The 21031-nt window shown below is 42.8% G+C and overlaps 1 protein-coding gene across 10 annotated transcripts in view; it reads right to left on the bottom strand.

Moving 5' to 3' along the window:
* Positions 1–20674, bottom strand: part of GAB1 (GRB2 associated binding protein 1) — an 81904-nt gene extending 61230 nt beyond the window's left edge. For 8 of the 10 annotated variants that reach the window (XM_025193992.1, XM_025193994.1, XM_025193996.1 and 5 more), the window contains exon 1: positions 20456–20674. In XM_025193992.1, coding sequence (XP_025049777.1) covers positions 20456–20572 — 117 coding nt within the window. In that variant the 5' untranslated portion in view covers positions 20573–20674. The remainder of the gene's footprint in view (positions 1–20455) is intronic. The other 2 variants (XM_025193995.1, XM_025193998.1) reach the window with 2 other exon arrangements.
* Positions 20675–21031: the final 357 nt, after the last annotated feature.

Here is a 21031-nt window from a genome sequence, read left to right as displayed (position 1 = left end):
GATGCTGATCAGGACCTCAAAGAAAGACAGGCTATACCACAAAAAGCCAGCAACAGCGGTTCTTAGCAAGAGTACCACAGTTTTTACTGAATGTACAGTAATTAAGAATGTGGAAAACCATGAAAAAATGATTTACAAAAAAAATAAAAATCAAAGTCTGGGAGTTACGGAGATGTGCTCAACTTGAAACTTATAGGTGAAACTGTGGCTCCAGATACCAATGGGATTTTGACACTGACTTCAGTGGACCTAGAATTTCTCTACACATTTTTGTATGAACATTTATTACTTCATTAGAGTTACTCTACCCTCAAGCATTGTTTGCAATGGAGAGCTGGCTGGGAAAAGGGAGGGAAGGATCTTTCTTTTCCTTCCAGTCCATTTATTTTGTGCATTTTACAACATCTTGCATCTTATGTGATTTTACTACTTGCCTGGTTCAATATCAATATCAACTGGCTGTGCAAGACTAGGGAAAAAAAAAAAAAAACTATCTGAGAAAACCAAGACAAAAATTTATTTAAAATGTGTGAAGAAGATCACAGGTACCAGCAGGGACACACAAAAAACCTTGCACTACCTGAAACAGTTTAGATTTTAACTCATCAATACCCTTTAAAAAAAGAAAAAAAAGGAAGGAGAGAGGTTACTCCAAACTTTAATCTGCTTGGCATGTTTGTGCTGCATTAAAATACTTCCACAGATGAAAACAAAGGTCAGACATTTTCACTTTTTTTTTTTTTGAAGCAGTGGCTTAGTTAATATGCTGTGTACTATTCCACAGGAGAGAAAGGTTTGATCTGTAGAAGCAACAAAAGTGGTTTTGTCCCTACTTCAATGGAGTATATTGCAGATAAGGAGGAGATGATTAAGTTGCAAAGGTGCCCACAATCTTCAGTAATGGCTTATCCAACCAGTGGTTTTGCTAAGCTCAGCTAGGTATGTGCATGATGGGAGAATTCACTTGCACTCAATTAAGGAATACAAAGAAGGAGAATTCAAAACACATAAAAAATAAAGTCCTGATGGAATTAAATTTAAAACACTCGCCATGCTGGTCTTCTCTCCTCTTGAGATAACGCACATTGGCCTTCTTCTGTAAATTCAACAGCACACGCAGACTCGTGCTCCCATGCAGTCTCACAGAAATCCATGGGACTCCATGTGTGAGCAAAGCTATATATATGCTAATGTTTAGAAAAACAAAGACCTAAATCTTTAAATGTACCCACAGGTCTAAGGCATTAGTGTTAATAGGAACTACCTATGTGAAAAACAACAAAATACTACAGCTAAATTCCTCCAATGATGGAAAAACTGATGCTTGCTTGAGCTGCTTTACCTAGATACAGAGGAGGGAAAACAGAAGGGTTTCTATTGTTCTGCCAAAGCAAAACAATGAAAATCTAATACAGTATATCTTTAATACTGTGGGAGAAGTATAAGCAACTCTTTATTCCAGTAGGAGTGGAAATTGGGCTAAATGCATTCAGACAGCAGAGAATGCATTTTAATACTCCAATTATTAGCATTTACACTGCAAGATTCCATTTCTACAGTCTACATAAACTGAGTTTTGAGAGAGAGAGACAAAGAAAGGAGCAAAAACGGTATTATTTATATTCAACTAAAATTCACTGAGAATAGGTAGGAACCATGCCTCAGTATAACATTTCCAAATAAATAAAAAACAGTTCGTGAACTCCAGTGCAGATAAATGTAGTTCCAAATGAAACAGAACAAAGTCTCAAATTATTTGTAATGTATTTGTAATGTGAAAATTGCCTTTTCCTGGTTAGAGGACCTGTTCTGCAGGAGCTGCAATTATAATAAAAACACCAAGACCACTATAGTTTTTCCAGCATTATAAGGTATAAACCCTCTCTTTTAGAAGCAAGCAAACTACTGAAAAGAAGTACAAATTGATAAAAGAACATTTTACAAAATCAAGATCAAACACCACTGACATTGAAAGTTTTCAGGCATACTTATAAAATATAAAATATGTTTCCATGTAATTTCGGTTCATTTAACAAAACTTAATTTATAAAATGCTCTTTATTACAACATCCACCAGTTCAAGTAGCAAAGCACTGCTACTTTTTCCTACACTCTTTAAGAATACAGTCAAGTAATATGTTAGATTAACAGCCTGCAGAACCAAATCACTATATCTTACTTCGTTGTCACCTTTTACTTTCATGCAACACGAATCCTATGAATCAATGTTTACTAAGCCTTTGAATAACTATGTCACAGCAGCCTGACACAGAAGTTAATGATCATGCCACTGAAAAGCCTGAAAGAAAACAAAATCGATCCCTCAGATTTTAAGCATTTGCTTAAAAGTATTCAACATAAATTTGTCTATTTTACTATAAATACCATATTTTATTTGAACAACCAAACTTCAACCCTGATATTCCTTCTATACTAGGACACATTATATAGTTTAGAACAGTGCTATATTAAAACACACATCTAAATTCACACTTACAGAAGCATGCACACCCAGAGATGCATTCAAAAAAGGACTCTAAAAAAGATGATTTGTACTTTGTGGTATTAACTCTTTGAAACGTTACAACTGTTTTCTAAACAATCCTATAAGTTACCAAATTGGCTGAATATGTATTTAGTGTTTAAGAAAATACCCCATATACCAAATTAAAATTACATCTCTTTTTAGACCATGGTAAGTGTTCTAAAGAAAACAAAGAAGTGCTTCCTCAAATAATGTATTTGCTTCATCTAATCAATTTTCCATACGAAGAGATTAAAAACAGAGGAGTGAATATAATGAAGAACAGTTAATTTCCAGGTTACCTTTTTATGTCTTCAGCAAAGACATGCAATGTCCTGGTCATGTCTGAAGTTGTATCTACCCCAAAATAAGTACAGCTTTCTTTTTCCTGTCAGCTTTCCATCTCACTATACACCACCCTATCCTTATAACCTTTGACCAACAGGAAGTAGACACAATGGACTGAAAATAACAGCAATTGTAAGATTTAGAATGATTTAATACATAAAGGGTGGGATTACTACATGAAAAAAACCCTAAAAACCTCACTTGCTATTTCTTGGTTTCGAAACAATTTGCTTGGAAAGCATCTTATTTCCAACATACTCATGGCATCAATCAGAGATTCTAGACTGTATGCTACTCTAAATATGTGAAATACACACTAGTAATATAGTGCATACTTTTGCCAGGGGTTTTCTGTGCATCAAAATTCCTGAAAAGAAGTCATTTGCCTGTGCTAGAGCATCTATTTAATTCCTCAGATCTGTGGATAGTGCAATGGTAAAAAGGCAATGGAAGCTTCCTTATTACATACACAAGTTATTTTTTAATTGCCTAGAATTGGAAATATTTTTTCCTAAAAAAAATCTGGAAATTATTTCTCAACTGAAGCTGCAAACCAGGGAAAACACTCATTTATGGTTATATACATGGAGCATAGGACCAATTATACCAGTTAAGACGAGTGATCTGTCTAGTTTGACATGCAATTAACAATAATGGCGCATATAAAATGCTTCAGCAAAAAGGCACAAAAATGACAATCATAGAAAAATCTGTTCATAGGAGATGGTTCATTCAAACATAAGGAACTCAGAAACTGCTTTATGTCCTGAATCCTGAGAGCTTGTATAACTTCATCATTTTAAAACCCTAGGTAACTCATCTGCTGAAGTCCTTATTATCCATAAAAAATGCTCAGGATGTACACCCCCTTCTTCCCCCCTTAGTTTTACTAAGGTCTTGCACTTAGTAAAGGTCAGCACTTGAAGGCAGTGACTTCCAAAGATCAGCTACATGTTTTTAAACAAAATCATTTTTACTTGTTTTAAGTTTTGCTGCCTTTTATGTTTAAGAAGGTTGCTTTGTTCGTGTATTAGGAGAAAAGATAAACATGAACCTCCAACTCTCCTTTTTTATACCAACTGCTGCTTTGTACAATTTTAACATAATCTCTGACACACTGAAGTCAACAAACCTAATCTTTTCAGTCTCTCTCAAATCTTTTGAATATTTCTATTTACCTTTACCAATCAAAAGAACTCGCATAATGGAAGTAGTCTATTTAGATTGATTTCTCACAATGTCCAGGACCAAATGGTTCAGAAGGTGCAAGCATTGACATGCAGTAAGTTTCACTCCCCCTACCTCCACCACCATTAAAATTTGCTCTCCTCCTGTTGCCTAATACAATGAGATTGGCTTGAACCCTTCAGCAAAAAGATGGGGGCAGGGAGGAGGAAGCCAAGCCTAGTCTACTTGTGGGATGTCTAAGTAGACCTCCTTGCTTAAGTCCTTGAAATAAGTTAATATGAAAGGTAGGTAGGTAGGGTCTTTATGCTGCTTCCTGCCTTTTATGACTTAATTTTAAAGGAAACAGGATGGCGTGTTACAAAAGTAAGAGGATTCAACTTTTTTTTTCAGAGACTAGTAGGATGCAATAAGATCTGGTCCAGGGTCACCAGATCAAAAAATGACATTCCAGAGGAGAGCCTTATGATCTATACTTAATAATATTTTCAGGATTGGGGAACCACTAGTTACATCTGCCCTCTATCATTCCCTTTCCCCTTAAGTTAAGTACAACTTGGCCAGACAAAAATGATTCTGCACTTAAGTTTTAAAGTTGATAAACACCCCTTCAGTAAAAAGCTACCCTGGCAATGAAAACAGAAATTTCATTCCAAAATGTGCATGTCAGAAGGTTGTGAGCAGGTCAAAAGAGGTGGTAATAACTATTACTTCAACATGACCTTTAGAGTGTTCACTACCCTTTCCTCCCCACACATACTCTTAATCCTAGAAAACCAAAGCCTATTTACTTTAGAACATCTGCAGTCTTAGTAGGACAGTACAAGAGGCCACAAAAACCATATTAAAAAAAAAAAGACTCAAGATTCCAAAATCAGGTATTATAAACTGAGATTGGATCTAGCTTGCCAAAACAGTCATTCAGGAAGATCTAGGGAAGCTAAAAATAACTACATAAAGAAGATACTAATGACACAAAGAATCTACTGTAACATGTAATTATAAACTTTTATAGTTTCATACTGCATTTTCCAGGGCCGGCAGAAGAACCCTCTGCTTCTTTGTACCACTCACGTGCATTTTTCATGTCAAAATTTCTACCGTCTTTTGAAGTATAATTAATTCAACATGAAGGAGAGACCTTCTTCATCTCCATAATCTGGGAGCCAGCTGAAACCACACGCCTGTTACTACTGCAAACACTGCTTCCCCTGCCCCCAATCCTAAGAAAACCTTGATGCCGTAACACCAAGGAATAACAGAAAAAGGATATCCTGCTTAGATTTTCTATTATACAAATCAGATCATCAATCCGAAGGGTTCTTAGCTTACACAGAGGATAAAAGAAGATGCTTCCAACTGATAAACTCTGAAAGGAAACAAGATTGGCTCCACAGCCATTCTTAAGTGATTAGTGTTCACACAATAGTTTAAAATTAATGGCTGATCCGCCATAATTTGCACATTTCTGGGTAAATACAGACATTCAAAAAGCCGAATCCTGAATTGATTCACTCTTTGCAGGTTAGTCTAACCTGCATAGATTGAACCAATAAGCAAGTGAACAGACATTCACTTTTGATTCTGGAAATAAAGGCACATGCCTGCAGTGGCTCAGGCTAGAAGCTGGGGGAGGCTACAGAGAGCCCTCCCTTCCTTTCGCAGTGGCCAAAAGGCTGAAGGGAAGCTGAGCTGTGAGGGGGAGGAGGTGTGGCCAGGCCCTGCCAGACCTGAGTAAGATCGGGGAGGGTTTTACATCCCCACCCTAGTCCGCAGGGTCCCCAGCTAGGATATGCCTGGAGAGGGAGGGGGAAAGCAGCCCCTGCCAGGGGTCCTCAGTCCCCCCTCCCCACCTGCTCCAGCAGCAGAAGCATGGACACCGATAGGCTCTACTTGTGCACCCAGGGCCATGGTGGCAAGATGCTGGTAGCCTGAAGGAAAGGGGGAAGTGGTGCAGGCACCGACATGGTGCTGGTTTCGTCCCATGCTAAAGATGCTCTCAGGCAGGGTCCGTGCTGCAGCACCTGGGCCAAGTCCCTCAAAGGAGCAGCGAGCAGCACCCCATGCCAATGTGGGTCCAGCCATGGGGAGAGGGCGGAAGGGGACATGTGACCTGGATGCAGGTGCGGGTGTAGGGGGCAGCTGTGGCTAATCACAGAACCTGACTCACCACTGTCTCCTGCTGCAGCAGCGCAGCTCGGGCTGGGACATCCCTAGCGGATGGGGGTAAGCACCCGCCACCTCCAGCCCTGCATGGGGGCCACGGTTTGCAGGCAGACTACAGCTGGAGCACAGCCCCCTGCCCTCTTGCGGCAGCAGAGCAAAGCATTGCAGAAGGCATTGAGGCACCCATTGCCTGCTCACAGCTGCCATGGGCTAGTTGCTGCCCATGTCCCTGGGCCACAGGGCCAGGCTGGACCAGGCTGCAGTGGTCCATTACCTCCTTCCGCTGCTTCCCATGTCCCTGGTTCATGGCAGCCTGCCCTGAACACCCAGCAAGTAACAGGTTCCTCACCTCTGCCTGCCTGCAACAGTTCACTCTGCCACCACCGCCAGGAGAGGGAAGAGGGCATGGAGCTGTGCTCCAGCTGCATTCTGCCTGCAAACCATGGTTCCCCCACAGAGCTTGAGGCAGTGGCCTCTGACCCTCACCCCCTAGGGCCACCCCAGCCCAAGCTGCGCTGTTGCAGCAGGAGGTAAGTGGTGAGTCAGGCTCTGCGATTAGCCCCAACTCCACCCCACCCCCCACGCCTGCAGCCAGGTCACATCCCTCCTCCCCACCTCCTCCCTGAAGCTGGATCCACATTGGCATCAGACGCCGCTCACCACTCCTTCGATGGACTTGGCCCAGGCACTGCAGTGCGGGCACTGCCCAACAGGATCTTCAGCGTGGGATGGATCCAGCACTGTGTCAGTGCTTGTGCTCCTGCTGTCTGCAATAGGGGGATTAAACCCACCCTTCCCCTCAGGCTACCTGTGTCTGGCCGCTGTGGCCCCAGTGGATGAGTGGAGCCTATTGGTGCCCACCCCCGCCATGCGGGGATTAAATCCCCCCCTTCCCCTTAGGCTCTAGTGTCTGGCCATGCCCCTGCTCCTACCACTGGAGCAGCAAGGTGGGGTGGGGGACTGGGGATGCTTGACAAAGGCTGCTGTCCTCTTGCCAGGCAGACCTGGCTACACTCCAGAACAGGGCTTTGCACACCCACCCCCTTCTCCTCCAGCTGGGGAAGTGATAGTGCTCCAGCTAGGTAGGAGAGGGGTGGATCCAACTATGATTGGCTGGAACAGGCAACACAGCCCAGCCCAGGGCTGTAAAGCATGCTAGGATGCTAGGGGACTGTGAGTTAACTTAAACCAGGAAGAGGTCTGGGATAGAAGTTCTATAACCTAAATCAGTCAAGTCTGATACTACATTCAACCAGATTCATCTTAAACAGGTTTCAATCATTTTGAATCTGGTTTATGTACACTGAACTTCTGTTCTATTACACATTTAAACCAGTTAACTTAAACTGGTTTATGTGTAACTTCTGTCCTAAACCCTTAAGCGGAAATCATACAGAATCATAGTCTTTTCACGAACTCTAAAAAAAATAGAAGATGAAGGGTAAAACCCATGCATCTTCCCAGAATCACTTGATATAAACTACATTCACAGATTCAGAGCAGACAGACCTCAGCCTTGCATTCACAGCTTTAATAAGCAAAACATCATGAAGTTACAGGATGCGTTCTCTAGTGTGAAATACCTTCCCAGAGAAAACAGCTACTTCTAACTCAGATAAATTTCACAGGCTATATGACAAAAATAGAGACAGACCGAATGAGCTGCATATCTTTGCACTGGTATGACATATACAGAAGAGAAGTTTGCCTACTATCCTTTCCTATTTAATGGAAAAAACACTCTATATCCAGGGTGACCAAACTGGCTCAAAAACCTCATGAGGCTCCAGGGCAGTTTAAATGTGTTTTTTCTTTACCTGTTCACTTTTTCTATTTTTAAATTTTCTTCAATTCTTGCTTATTATTTATTCTAGAAAATTATTTAACAACAAATAATTTGAGATGGGCTGGTAAGGGCAGATAACTGATTCTGGGACATTTGTACCTCAAATGCAACGTGTCTTCCGCCTTTTGGCCATGTTGAGATTTTGGCTTTCAGCTAGAGGTGTTATAAAGTTTGGCAGTCCCAGCTCTATATCACAGTTAGGGTAGATAATAATCTTTTTTTTATTATTTAAATCAGAGGGTTTTTTTATTTAAATCAAAACAATGGAAACAATCTTTTCAATACCAAGTATTTCTTCTAGATATATGACTGATGGTGAAGCATATGGCTGGAGTAAAACACATTTCCATCTAGTCACTGCATCCCAAGAAACACTTCAAAGTTCTATGTACTTGTAAAACATCAAACATTTTAACACTATTAACATTTTGTCCTACTTATTTATCATGCATTATTTATTTCCTTTTTAAAAAAAAAAGAGGTTGTTTTATGAGTCATTCATGCTAATAAATACTAAAGGGGTTTTTTCAAATCAAAAACACCACCAAATTGTTGCTGTTATCACTCAAGACTACTATAACAGAGAAAAATAACTGTGTTTTTTCATCCTATTCACAAAGTGCTGTCAAATGGATAAAATTAAACAATTAGTTGTTTTGTTTTCCCGGTACAGTCAGATATTTCTCCTTAAATGTCTTTTAAATGACAAAAGGAAAGGAAAAAATGCTAAAAACTAGAAAATGTGATTATAAAACACCACCACAAGTAAAAGGACTTTGGGTTGGTTAGGCTTTCAAGACGATGGTGTCTTTCATTTTATTTAGCTTGCAACTACAGTACATTTTCAGCTTTTTTCACTTGATACTAAAAGCAAGCATTGCTACTTTATTACCCAACTCCTTTTCACGCCTTGTAGGAGTTTCATAACAAGTTTCAGCATTACTGGACAGGTTACAAGGGTGGGCGGATGACAATAGGATGGGTTTCAATACTGACAAGTGCAAGGTACTGCACCTGGGGAGGAAATACCAGCAGCATACCTACAGGCTGGGGAACTCCCTTCTTGTCAGCACAGAGGAAGAAAAGAATCTTGGAGACATTGATTCCAAAATGATCGTGAGCTGCCAATATGAGGACGCAGTCAATAAGGCTCACCGCACCTTGTCACGAATGCACAGGTGCATCTCAAGCAGGTCCAAGGAGGTGATCCTCCCCCTCTATGCGACATTAGTCAGGCCACAGTTGGAGTACTGCATTCAGTTCTGGGCACCACACTTCAGGAGGGTTGTGGACAGCATTGAGAGGGTCCAAAGGACGGCCACTCACATGATCGGGGGCAGTAGGGCAGGCCCTATGAGGAGAGGCTACGGGACCTGAACCTGTTCAGCCTCCACAAGAAAAGGCTGAGAGGGGATCTGGCGGCCGCCCCTAAAGCCTCCACAAGAAAAGGCTGAGAGGGGATCTGGCGGCCGTCTATAAACTTACCAAGGGGGATCAGCAGGGAACGGGAGAGACCCTGTTCCCCTGAGCACTACCAGGAATAATGGCCATAAGTTGATTGAGAGTAGGTTCAGGCTAGACATCAGAAGGCACTACTTCACAGTCAAGGCATCTAGGATCTGGAACCAACTTCCAAGAGAAGTGGTGCTGGTTCCTACCCTGGGGGTCTTCAGAAGGAGGCTGGATAATCACCTAGCTGGGGTCATTTGACCCCAGCATTCTTTCCTGCCCAGGGCAGTGGGTCGGACTTGATGACCTGCTCAGGTCCCTTCTGACCCTACCAACTATGAAATTATGAAACTATTACAAAAATGAGCAATTCTTAATTTTTTAATTGTAGACAACAGAAGACCTTTAAAAGATAGGCATTTGTTTCCTTGTTCATCTGCCTCCTATACATGTGATTTGTTTAAATACTGAACGTTTTCGCTACTTTCAGCACCTGAACCTGGAGCTACACTGTTCTCAGTGGTGGAATTTCTCCAAAATTCTTACTGGTAGAAAAATAGTCCAGGATCTGAAGTGTACATACATTTCAGCTTCCTGACTGGAGAACTATACAGTTGCCTATACAAGCAAGCTCTCAAGCCAATGGGCACTAGAAATGTGTTATGTGGGCCACCAGGGAGTCAGGGCAAAGCAGTTGCTGTTCTCCTTTCCCAGACCAGATGGGGAAGGAAGCATACAAGTGTTTACCCCTGTAAGAGAAATTCTCTCACAAGAGATCTTCCAGGTTGAGACCTGGAAGATCTCCTGGAAGGGGCATTTACTTTCACTTACATTCTCCCTGGGAGAAAACAAGTGAATGCTTGTACGCTTTTCATTTCTACAAGGAGAATGGCAATTTTCCCAGTAGAAATGTAATACTTTTGCCTGGTCAAGGTTACCATTTACACTCTAGATTGCCAGTATAGCAAACATCCTCTTGTTTAGAAACACTGAAGAGACGAAGCAGTTTACACACAAGCTAGATCAGGGTCAGGCAATTATTTTGGGTGGAGGGCCGCCTACTGAGTTTTGGCAAGCTGTTGAGGGCCACATGGGTAGCCTCATCCCTTGATAACTGTCTCACACCCAGGTCACCATCTTGTGACCAGAAGTCCCACCCCCGAACACCTGACCCTTGCCCCCACAAGTACTCCTTTCAGCAAGGGGTTTTGCCATCTCGGAACCAGAAAAAATACCAAATTATATTCTAAAAAGTGAACATCTACAACATTCGTTAATTTGGTTTAAAAAAATATTTTTGTCCTGATTTACATGCGTTTTTTAGTGTACACAGAGGTGATTGTATATAACAGCTTAAAATTAAGTCTTACTCTCATATATTGTGGGGAGAGAGAATGGGGTGTTGGTATAGGTTTGTGGGAAGCTGTGGGTGTGTGGGTATGTGGGGTGTGGGGAATGAAAATGTGTGAGGGGTGTGGGGTGAGGGAGCATGTGGTGTTTGTGTAGATATGTGGGAAGTGGGTAGGTATGGGGTTTGTGGGGGGCTGTGTGGGGGGAGTGTGGCTGGGATGTGTGAGGGGGTGTAGGGCTGGGAGTATGGCAGTGCGAGGGGGTGTGTGGGTGCATGTGTATGGTGGGGTGCAAGTGTGGGACTCACCCTAGGAACACACATGCACATACCTCCCGCTCCTGGCCCGGTACCTGGAGAGGCCAGCAGCCAGCATGGTAGTGGGGAAATGGCAGCTACAGATTGGAGAGGTGGGAGGGGGAGTGGGAGCAAGCAGGCCCAGGGGAGAATAACGACAGCTGGGCTGGAACACAGGGCCCATGCCAGTGTCCTGGGACCAGTGCTGGCAGGGCCCAGAGCAGGGTGGCAGGAGCACAGGACCCTGGTACCAACCTTACTTCTAAGTCAGTTTTCAACCATTCTTCTAGATCAACATTCCTCAACCCACGGGTAGCAACCCAAAAGTGGGTCGCAAGAATATATGAAAGGGTCATTGTGAGAGGGCAGTGAAAGCCCCTCTAAGGGGTACCGGACCCCCACCTCATTACCCCGGTACTCACCACAGGGATCCTGAAAAGCAGCAGCCGGGAGGAATTGCTGGCGTCGGCCCCGCAATTCCAGAGCTCCCTACAGCTGCAGATCGGCAAGGGATGTGGGCGGAACCTCCAGAAACCGCGGGCTGCTCAAATAGCAGCCGGAAAAACAGCTGGCGGTTGGTAAACAGCGGGAGGAAGGGATGCCGACCCAGAGACGTCGGGGGAAAAAGAAGAGGACACCGACCCAGAGATGCAGGTGGAGGAAAAATAAGATGCTGACCCAGAGATGCTGGTGGAAGGAGAAGAGGACGTCAACCCAGAGAAGCCGACAGAGAGGAGGAAGGTTGCCCAGCTGAAGGCAAGAGAGGGGGAGCTGAGGGCCCTGACACAGGAGGCAGGAAGCTCTAACCAGGGGAGACAGGCATCTCCCAGGGACGACACCACAGCCTCTTCAGGGAACCCAGGTACGGTGGTGGGAGGCACTGACAGAGAGCAGTTACCCCACATGGGGGGCACGGCGGGAAAGCATGAACAACCCAGCATGGGAACCACACACCCTTCCAAGCCGAGGAAGACCGGGAGCGACTCCAGGTCAGCTGGGGGCCAGTGCTGGCCAAACTGAGGAGCCAGACCAGAGTGAGGCACGGGACGGTGACCTGCCCCCATAGTCACCTGGGGTGCAGGGACAAGTGGGTCCCTCGTCCAGTCCATCAAGTTTCTTTGTTTCTTTGGACTATAAAAAGGGCACTGGGGCCCTCCGGCAGAGATCCGGGTGTTGATTTCTGTTGAGTTCAACAAAAGCCCTAGCTAGCCCGAGACAGGGCCGGCTTATATGTCTTAACTGGCCTAAAGTCAAGGAACTGGCTATGGTGAAGGACAAACTGAGTGGGAACACCCGACTGGCTCGGAGGTGGGCGAGCCGAGCGAAGAGGGAAAGTTGTCCAAGGGGATGCCTGCAGAGGGTAGTATCCATCCTGGCCATGGACGTGGTAAGGGTGGGGAAAAGGGGAGGTTTGGAGCCCCACGAAGCAAGAACAGGGATTGAGGCAAATTCATCCTCTGGGGGGCCACCTGAGGGGAACTGCTTCCCCAACAAAAACAAAGTCATGGCAGGCAAGTAAGGGCAGCACCGATACCACCCAGGTGGCATCCAAGCTCAAACCTCACCCTGACGTCCCTTGGGGGCAAGGTGCCCAGCAAGAGAAGGCCAAAGCCTTACATCACCTTCCAGTGACAGTCATGAACAAACTTTAAAAACTGATCAACAAATTTTAAAAATGGATTCTCCTTTAAAAGAGAAAAATGTAAGAAACCATGGCTTTTTCTTTTCAGGTTCTCAGAGTTCCCACCTGCAAGGGGCTGCTTGGGGCTCCCCCTGCCCCAAACATGCCTCCCTGCCCCACACATTGGGGAGCTGGGGTCTGGGGGTAGGGTGTCAGGAGTGAGGGGCACTGGTTGGGACTGGCTATCGACGTTTACAAAAAAGGATGAGAACCACTACTGTAGATTGAGCTCAACTGGTATAACTATGGGGCTTGTAACCTCACTTCTTATGTGCTACAACCCTATTTAGAACCGACTCCCATCTTGGAACCACTGCTGCAAGGTTTGAAGAAATTGGGACTTGTCATCCTAATTTTGGACTGATGCCATCCAAGTCATGCAGACTTGAAGAAGACAAGTTTAGGTGATTTTACAAAGCTCAAACAAGATGACTTTAAACCCCATTCTAATCTCTTTGTGTAGGTTCTTAAAACAAAAGAAATAAATAGAACAATAAAAGTATACATTCCAAACCCCTTGAACCTTTACAAACTATATCAATAAACCAAACCAACAAATCATGCAAGAATACCTTGGGCTAATTAAAAGCACCCAGAGCATCACGTGCATCAGCATCCCCACACTGAAAAATGGCAGTGGCGCGTTTTGAAGCAAAGCTTGTTGAACAAGGTTTAAAGTGCCCCGCTGCCATTTTTCAATGCAGGGACACTGATACACGTAACACTGGTGTCTGCTGGAGGACAGTAATTATCATGCTGCAGCAGACTCAATTAACCGAGTCTGCTCCAACACACTGTAATTACAGTGTGTCGCAGGGAGAGACAAAAGGGAGGACCCAAAAGAGCAAGGGGGGAACCCTGGGAACAGGAGTCCGGGGAAGAACATGGAGGAAAAAACAAAAGGAAAAGGGAACACTCACCTGCAACGACACCCACGGCGAAGCTGGAACACCCGGAGGAGCCCGCGCAAATCATCAGCCGCGCCTTCATACAGCTGCGGCCGGCCGGTGACGTCAGCGGCAATCACCGGTCGGCGGAAATAAAGTGGGCTGCCAGCAAAGAGGTGGGGGGACGGATGCCGGCAGAAACCCCAGCCGGAGGGGTCGCCATCAAGCTCTGAATGGAGTGAACGGGGCCGGAAGCGGTGTTCCCCAGCAGGGAAGGATCCGGGTCCTTGTGCTGCGAGCCAGAAGCTGCTGGCTGCGGCGAAGACAACACCACACTAGGAGCGAGAGTTCCCATTCAAAGACCAGAAGAACAGGACGGAAGAGCCTGGAGGGACCCTGATTCCAGTGACCACCATGGAGGAGGGGGAGGTGCTGACCGAATACCCAGCACCCGATCAGGTGGGACTGTGGAGGGCGCCAGGGGGCCCGAAGATATAGGAGCCAGAGCGGCGAGGGAGAGGAAGTCCGTGGAAAGCCACAGAATCCCACAACCACGTGGGGAGCCTAGGATAGCCCCATAAAAGTAATGGGGAGCGGGCCGTGTGTGATTGGGCCTTAGGGGCCGGATGTGGGTACAGAGGGGTCCCTCTGGGTGTGTCAGGAATGCTTTCTTTTAGGGTTTTTTTGTGATCTAGTTTGCGTTTCCCTCTTCTGAAGGGGTTGAGTATCAGGGCACAGGGGGAGGCCCAATTGTGGTGTGAGCCTCAGGATTGGGGTTAACATTAAGGAAAGTCAGCGGGCACGAAAACTGAGGAGACACTAGGGGTCCATCGTTCGGGAGTTTGGCCACAAGAACAGCAGGTGACCCACCAGGCTGGGTATAAGGGCGAGGTAGAAGGGAGGTGGAGCCTCGCAGAAGACCGCCCGAAAGACAGTGCACCCTCGAGGGAATCCGAGTGGTCCCCGCCCACCACTATATTAAGATTCAAAGTCGTGGCAGGCAAGATAGGGGAGGACCACGTCAGGAGCAAACATCTACTCGACGGGCCACCCGGGGTAACAAGGCAGACACCATCGTCTATCCGGACCAAAGCCGCCCGGGACAAGATGTTCGAGGCCAGGCGGGCGCACAGTGCATCGGAGCAGCCTCCCTGCATGTGTATAGGAGCCCCTTACGTTAACTACTTACTCACTACCTTTATAATTGTGATCAAATGCTATAGTAATTCCACAGCAAAATGTTTATAATTTCTCTAGATAAACAGTATTACTGCAACATGCAACTGTACTTCACATATAAGGGTCACAGAGCTTGCAGAAACATTAATTTGACACTGCATATTTGGAATACAACAACTGAACTTGTACTTAAAAATATTTTTAAAAGCTGGTATGTGTCTCATGTTATTTCTAAACCGATACAAGTCCTTTAAAAAGTAAAGCCATTTCTGTTATTTAATCAGATACAATCTAAAAGCTCTGTTAAAGAGGATGCATAGATACAAATGCCTACTGTTTCTTTAACTCACAACATTTATATTGTAATTTCCAACCCAAGTCAAAACACATTTGGTATTATGATACCATTGTTAGATTACACACAAACATGCTCTAACATTCCTGGAACCACTCCAAGTAACATAACAAACATGTTACAAAAGAAACAAAAACAGTTAAAAAGCAGAACATTTCACCTCTGCCCCCCTCAGATTTATACAAAGTTATGTTCAATAAAAATTATCCCTGCATAAAAAAAATTACCTTAAAAAAAACACCCTATGAACGTTAAAACAAATCGGTTTCTCTGTTGCACTACAAATATGTCATTTGAAGTGTTAAAAGAAATAAATGAGAACTCAATCATATTAAAGAACATATTTCTGAACATTTTACAAACCAAGATATATGGACTAAAAACTTAAATTTATTAAATGAAAGAAAACAGTGAAGTAGTACACAATTGATCTGTAGTAGGATCTACATTCAAACTATGAATGACATTGCTTTACAGAGCAATTTTTCTTTTTCCTTCGTAGACTCAGAGTAGGCCAGAAAATACTATCTGGGTCATTAAAAAATGACCTACTTTCTCTGCTGACCAATTTTGTCTTTCAAATCTCCAGTATTGGTGGCTCAACCACTTCTTCCTACACTCCATGTTAAAAACTCATAATCTTCTACCTAACCATATCAAGAAAAGATTGTGTGATCTGCAAAATCTTCCACTTAAGACAAAAAAAAGTGAAGAGTTCTGAGACTGGATGGATAACTACAATAGCTCAGCAGAAACACCACTGAAAGTGGATGAGAGCTGAATGCTTGTAGCACTTACAAACTAGAAATTTTTCAAATGGCATACACATACTGATGTCACTCAAAGAATGCAAGCTTCTCAGACAGGAGACAAAAATTTAAATTAGGAATTATAAGCTAGATATTACTATCATTTGGAAAAGATTCCTTTAAATGTATAAAAATATCTACAAGTACATATACAATAAATTAGGGTTTCTAGTAAACTAAGATTGGAGGCACATATTAAATGTGAGTGTATACTGAATTCAAAGAGAAGTTGTAAGCTGGACACAGAAGCTTTAAAATTAACAAATGTCAATGATAACTAATAACTTTCTATTTGTAAAATAAAATTTAGCTTGGCTAGAAAAATAAATTAGTACCTTTTTTAAGACACAAAGTTGTATGCTGGAACTAAAAATCATTTTACTAGGTTCCCATGAAATTATATAAATGTATCACTTTGTGAGAAAACTTATGTTCCAATAAATGAATTGTTTCTAGATGCACTTTAATATCCTTCTAATATATGTATTCACTATCCATTTATTTCCGTATTTCATGGTGTACAAGTCGAGGTTTGAAGGCCAATTTTTTACTCTTAAAATTCAACCTTGACTTATACACCATACCCTGCAAGCAGTGCCAGGCTCGGGGCACCAATAGGAGCTGACCTATACACCTTGTTGAATCTATATACTGTGAAATATGGTATTTAAGATATTCTAAACAGTAACACATTTCCATCCATTTTATTTCTGTAATCTCTTATATAATTTTAAAATTTCTATTTTGAACAGTAAAACTGGCATAAGAATCCACTGGCCTGAATCTTAGCCTGAGCAATGCAAAATAAAACAAATTTGTCAGAATCATGGAATGGGAAAGTGGTTAACAAGTGTACATGTCACTGTCTTTCTCAATGTTCTCACACCTCTCCTATCCAGATGTCCAGGTTTTTCCAAAAGCTCCTAAGTAGTAGAGTAGACAATAGTCTCAAAAGCTGAACAAGTAAATTAGGAAAGTAAAAGTTCTTTATTTTCTTTCCAGTATTTTTATTACTAGTGTGAACGAACTAATATCACAATACTATGCTGTAGAAACTGCAGTGATTCAGGACAAGTGGCATCCATGGTCTGGCAAATGGCTCCGTGGTTTTCCACTGGCCCAGAGGCGATGTGAGTCTCTGAATAAAGCAGCAGTATTTTCTTCCTTACGTGAACTTGTTTGCAAGCTATATATATTTTTGTGCAGCAAAGAGGCACTCACTAGAGTGTCTGGTTTGTAATCATTTAAAATTAGATTTACAACTAAATATAGCTTTTACAGTAAATTATATACTTCTTTTAATTTACTAGGAAGCTACTCTATGCACCCATTTTTCTAAGTGAGTATGCATCTTTACATTTTATATTCTTAAATTTTTACTTTTTATTACATTAGAACTTACATGATACCTTTTACTTACGCTTTTAATCAAACTACTTTTATATGGAGATTGAAATTCAATTCCAAATTCATAAAAATAGCATTCTATTTTTAAGTTACATAAAAATACCCTTTTTTAAGTTTTTTAAGTTACATAAAAATAGTTAAATGTCCAGGATATATAAGAGAAGACAAGTTTATGTAAACATCTTTTGCATTAACATGCAAATTAACAAGCTAATTTGATTTATTAAGCAAAGAAGTATTACCTGTAAAGAGGGAAGTATTATTTCCAGTCACCATGACCTTTAAGATTATGAAAAAAAAAAAATAGACCTCATCCTCTTACACTTCATTTCACAGATAAGAGGAGGATAACACATTTTTCTGATTTTTCAACACCTTCTTGGTTTCTCAACTTAGAATGAACTAGGCACTAAAGGTAGGGGAATAAACTGAAAAGAAGAAAACATTCCCTCTGCACCTGAAGAGGCTACTGCCATCAAAAGTTAGTTTAGCACTTCAGTAAACACTGTTGTCAAGTGTTTAACCAGTAGGTGGCTTAATTTTCTCTAATAAATGCCAATGAAATTTTAGATTATAGAAAGGTTAGATCTTAATTTTTAATACAGAATCACCCCCTTTTACCTACCCTAGTCTGGGTCCCTGAACATATTCTCACAAGACAGTATTCATTATCTCATGGGTAAAAACTTGCTTTTTAAAAATTAATAGCCCAAATGCTGTACTCCCTCAAGAATGCAAAATTCCTTTTCCAAGTGCAAAAGCAGGAGCTCTTTTGTGATGCATCTGGGGCCTTTTGACTGCTGCAACAGAAGTGAAGGACTAGAGGTATCCTCTCAGGGTGGATAAAAATCAACCATTAAAAAAAACATTTTTAATGGATTTTTGAAAAATGTAAATCATATTTTTATTTTGTTAAGATGCTTTTAAAAAATAAATGTATATATAGTTTTAATTATAAGATATGTTAAAGCTCAAAGATATCATCATGGAATAGGGATCATAACTTCTAATTATATACTATTTGCTACAATATATTCATGTAACCTTTTTTAGAAGTTTTATAAATAGGTCACAACAGACCATGAACTATATTAGGGGCCCAATCTTATCTCCATAAAATTCTCAGAGGCTCCACTATAGGTTAGTAAAGATTAAAGAAAACCACTCTACCCAGTGGGACTCAGTGCTCAGTCTCAAACAGTGGTTCTCAACCTTTTTTGCATCAGGACCCATTTATAAACATCAATGACCAGTCCCGACCTGGATCCCCTCACTCCCGATCCAATGCCCCCCAGTGTGTGGGGCAAGGGGTGGGTGTGTGGGGCATAGGGGGTCCCAAGCAGCCCCTTGCAGGCTAGAACTCTGTCAGCCTGCAAGGCAAAAGCCACAGTTTCCCACGTTTTTCCTTTAAAGGAGAATCCATTTTTAAAGTTTGTTCATGGGCCTTTCATATATTTTCTTGCAACCCACTTTTGGGTCGCGACCCACAGGTTGAGAAATGCTGGTCTAGAAAATCCCATTAAGCATCTCTGTGATGCTTATTTTCAGTTCTCAAACTGAATTTGTCTCTCCAGAGAAATAGGCAGACAAGGTGCTTTGGGTAGACATGATATCTTATTAGACCAACTAAATAGTTGGAAAAATTGTTTTTTGCAAGCTTTTGGGAACAAACACCGTTCTTCAGGCATAGGGAGAGCTTGTCGTCTCCAGAGATAACATCCTTGTTAACAGCAGTATATGGAGATGAGAGATAACAGACCTGGTTAACCCACTTGTCAGCCCCACTCCCTCTGCAAGTTTGTATACACAGAGTATACAAGGTAAGAATCTCTTACCTTCTCTAAAAGTGCAAAGTTTCAAGAAGCTAAATGAATAAAGGATATCAAACAACAAGAATGCACCTTTTGTAGAAAACAACGATTAAATTGAGGCTTCCTGACCAATGATTTCAACCATGATTTAAGTCATGATTTAAATCCATCTGATTTAAATCAAAGCCACCATGTATCCTTCTTTTACACTAAGGTATAGCCCAACTTCCGCATGAGCCTCTTTCAGGTAGAGAACAAAATGGAGGGAAAAAGGGAAAAACACTGCTCTGGGAATAAAATTGGATGTACTTCCCATAGGAAAAACCTCATGCAAAAATGTCTCCTACAGGGAGCAGAAGAGGAAATAACTGCTCATCGTCTACTACTCTGAAACTACAAAGACAGATACACTGAAAAACAGCAAGGTTGTTTCAGCAAATAAACAGAATAGGGAACTTTCTCTTTTAACAAGGAAATGGTATTAGCTGTACAGAAATGCCCAAGTGTCTTACCCAGAGCAGATCTACAACAGGAAAAATTAAGATGGTCATTCAAGGTCAGGATCAGATCAAAGAGCAGGTGCAGCAGTGCAGTCACACCCCGTTTTTGGACCACGCTGTAAGAGCAGCAGCCAGTGACTTTAAGTCCTTGAAGCAAATAAGAAACCTCCCTTGCCTACTTGCAGAACCCCCTCTTTACCCTTACATTCTCAGTGGCATTTCCTCTTCCCTCCCATGACCACCACAGCCGGTGCCCCTGGCTGAACCAGGAGTAAGAGGGAGCCACTTCTGCCCTGCTCCAGCTAAGCTGCAGGGAAATCAGGCTTGGCTGGGGACTGTGTCAGCAGGAGGCAGGTTCCTCCTCCCTGCCTCCAGGTGTTCCCCACCAGCCTGGGAGCAGGCATAGGGAGAGGAGAACCCACCACCACAGCTGCTGCTGCTGTCCTTTGCCAAGCACAGCTCCCCATGCAGCTGCTTTCCATAGTCCCAGATGGAGCAGGGCGGATGAGGCTGGGACAGCGGCAGCAGTAGAAGGCAGATCTCCCTGGCCCTTTCCTGCACCCAGAGGACTAAGTAGAGAGGGCAAAGGAGGTGATGCTGAGCATGAAGAGGTAGGGAGGGGGTGCTGAGAGTGGAAGGTTGGAGGCAGAAAGAGATTCTTACCTGATTTTGTAACTTTAAAAAGTCCCTGGCTGCTGCTCCCATGGTGTGGTCTGCCTTCCCCGGGGGTGCTGGGAGGGCCGGGTGGAGAATAGATGACCATGACCACCCCTGCAGCATCAGTCATTACTCCCCCACCACCCTTCTGAAAATCCTGGATCCACTCACATTCAAGGCATTGCTTTCTCTATGCAGTAACAGGTATCCAAGTTGGCCTGGGAACTTCAAAAATTTTTGATTTAACACACTTAGGAAATTATGCAAAATAGTCATAACTCATGTCTCTATAAATGATAGATAGTCTATGGCTATGACATTCATTTTTATTCACTGTGTGCAATAGAACAGTCAGACACTGATGAACCAATGTACAGCATTTAAAATGTCATAATTTTCATAAATTTCATAGAATTTCTTCAAAAGGAGGCTAGACAGACACCTTGCCAGGGTTGTTTGACCCCAGCATCCTTTCCTGCCCATGGCAGGGGGTCAGACTTGATGATCTGCTCAGGTCCCTTCTGACCCTACCAACTATGAAACTATAAAACAAGAACCTTTTGTTTACTCACAAAAAAGTCT

This window comes from Alligator sinensis, unplaced genomic scaffold (assembly GCF_000455745.1).
Source record: "Alligator sinensis unplaced genomic scaffold, ASM45574v1 scaffold1600_1, whole genome shotgun sequence".
NCBI lineage: Eukaryota > Metazoa > Chordata > Crocodylia > Alligatoridae > Alligator > Alligator sinensis.
Note: the sequence above shows the minus strand (reverse complement) of the source record. Positions and strands in the feature narration are given on the sequence as shown.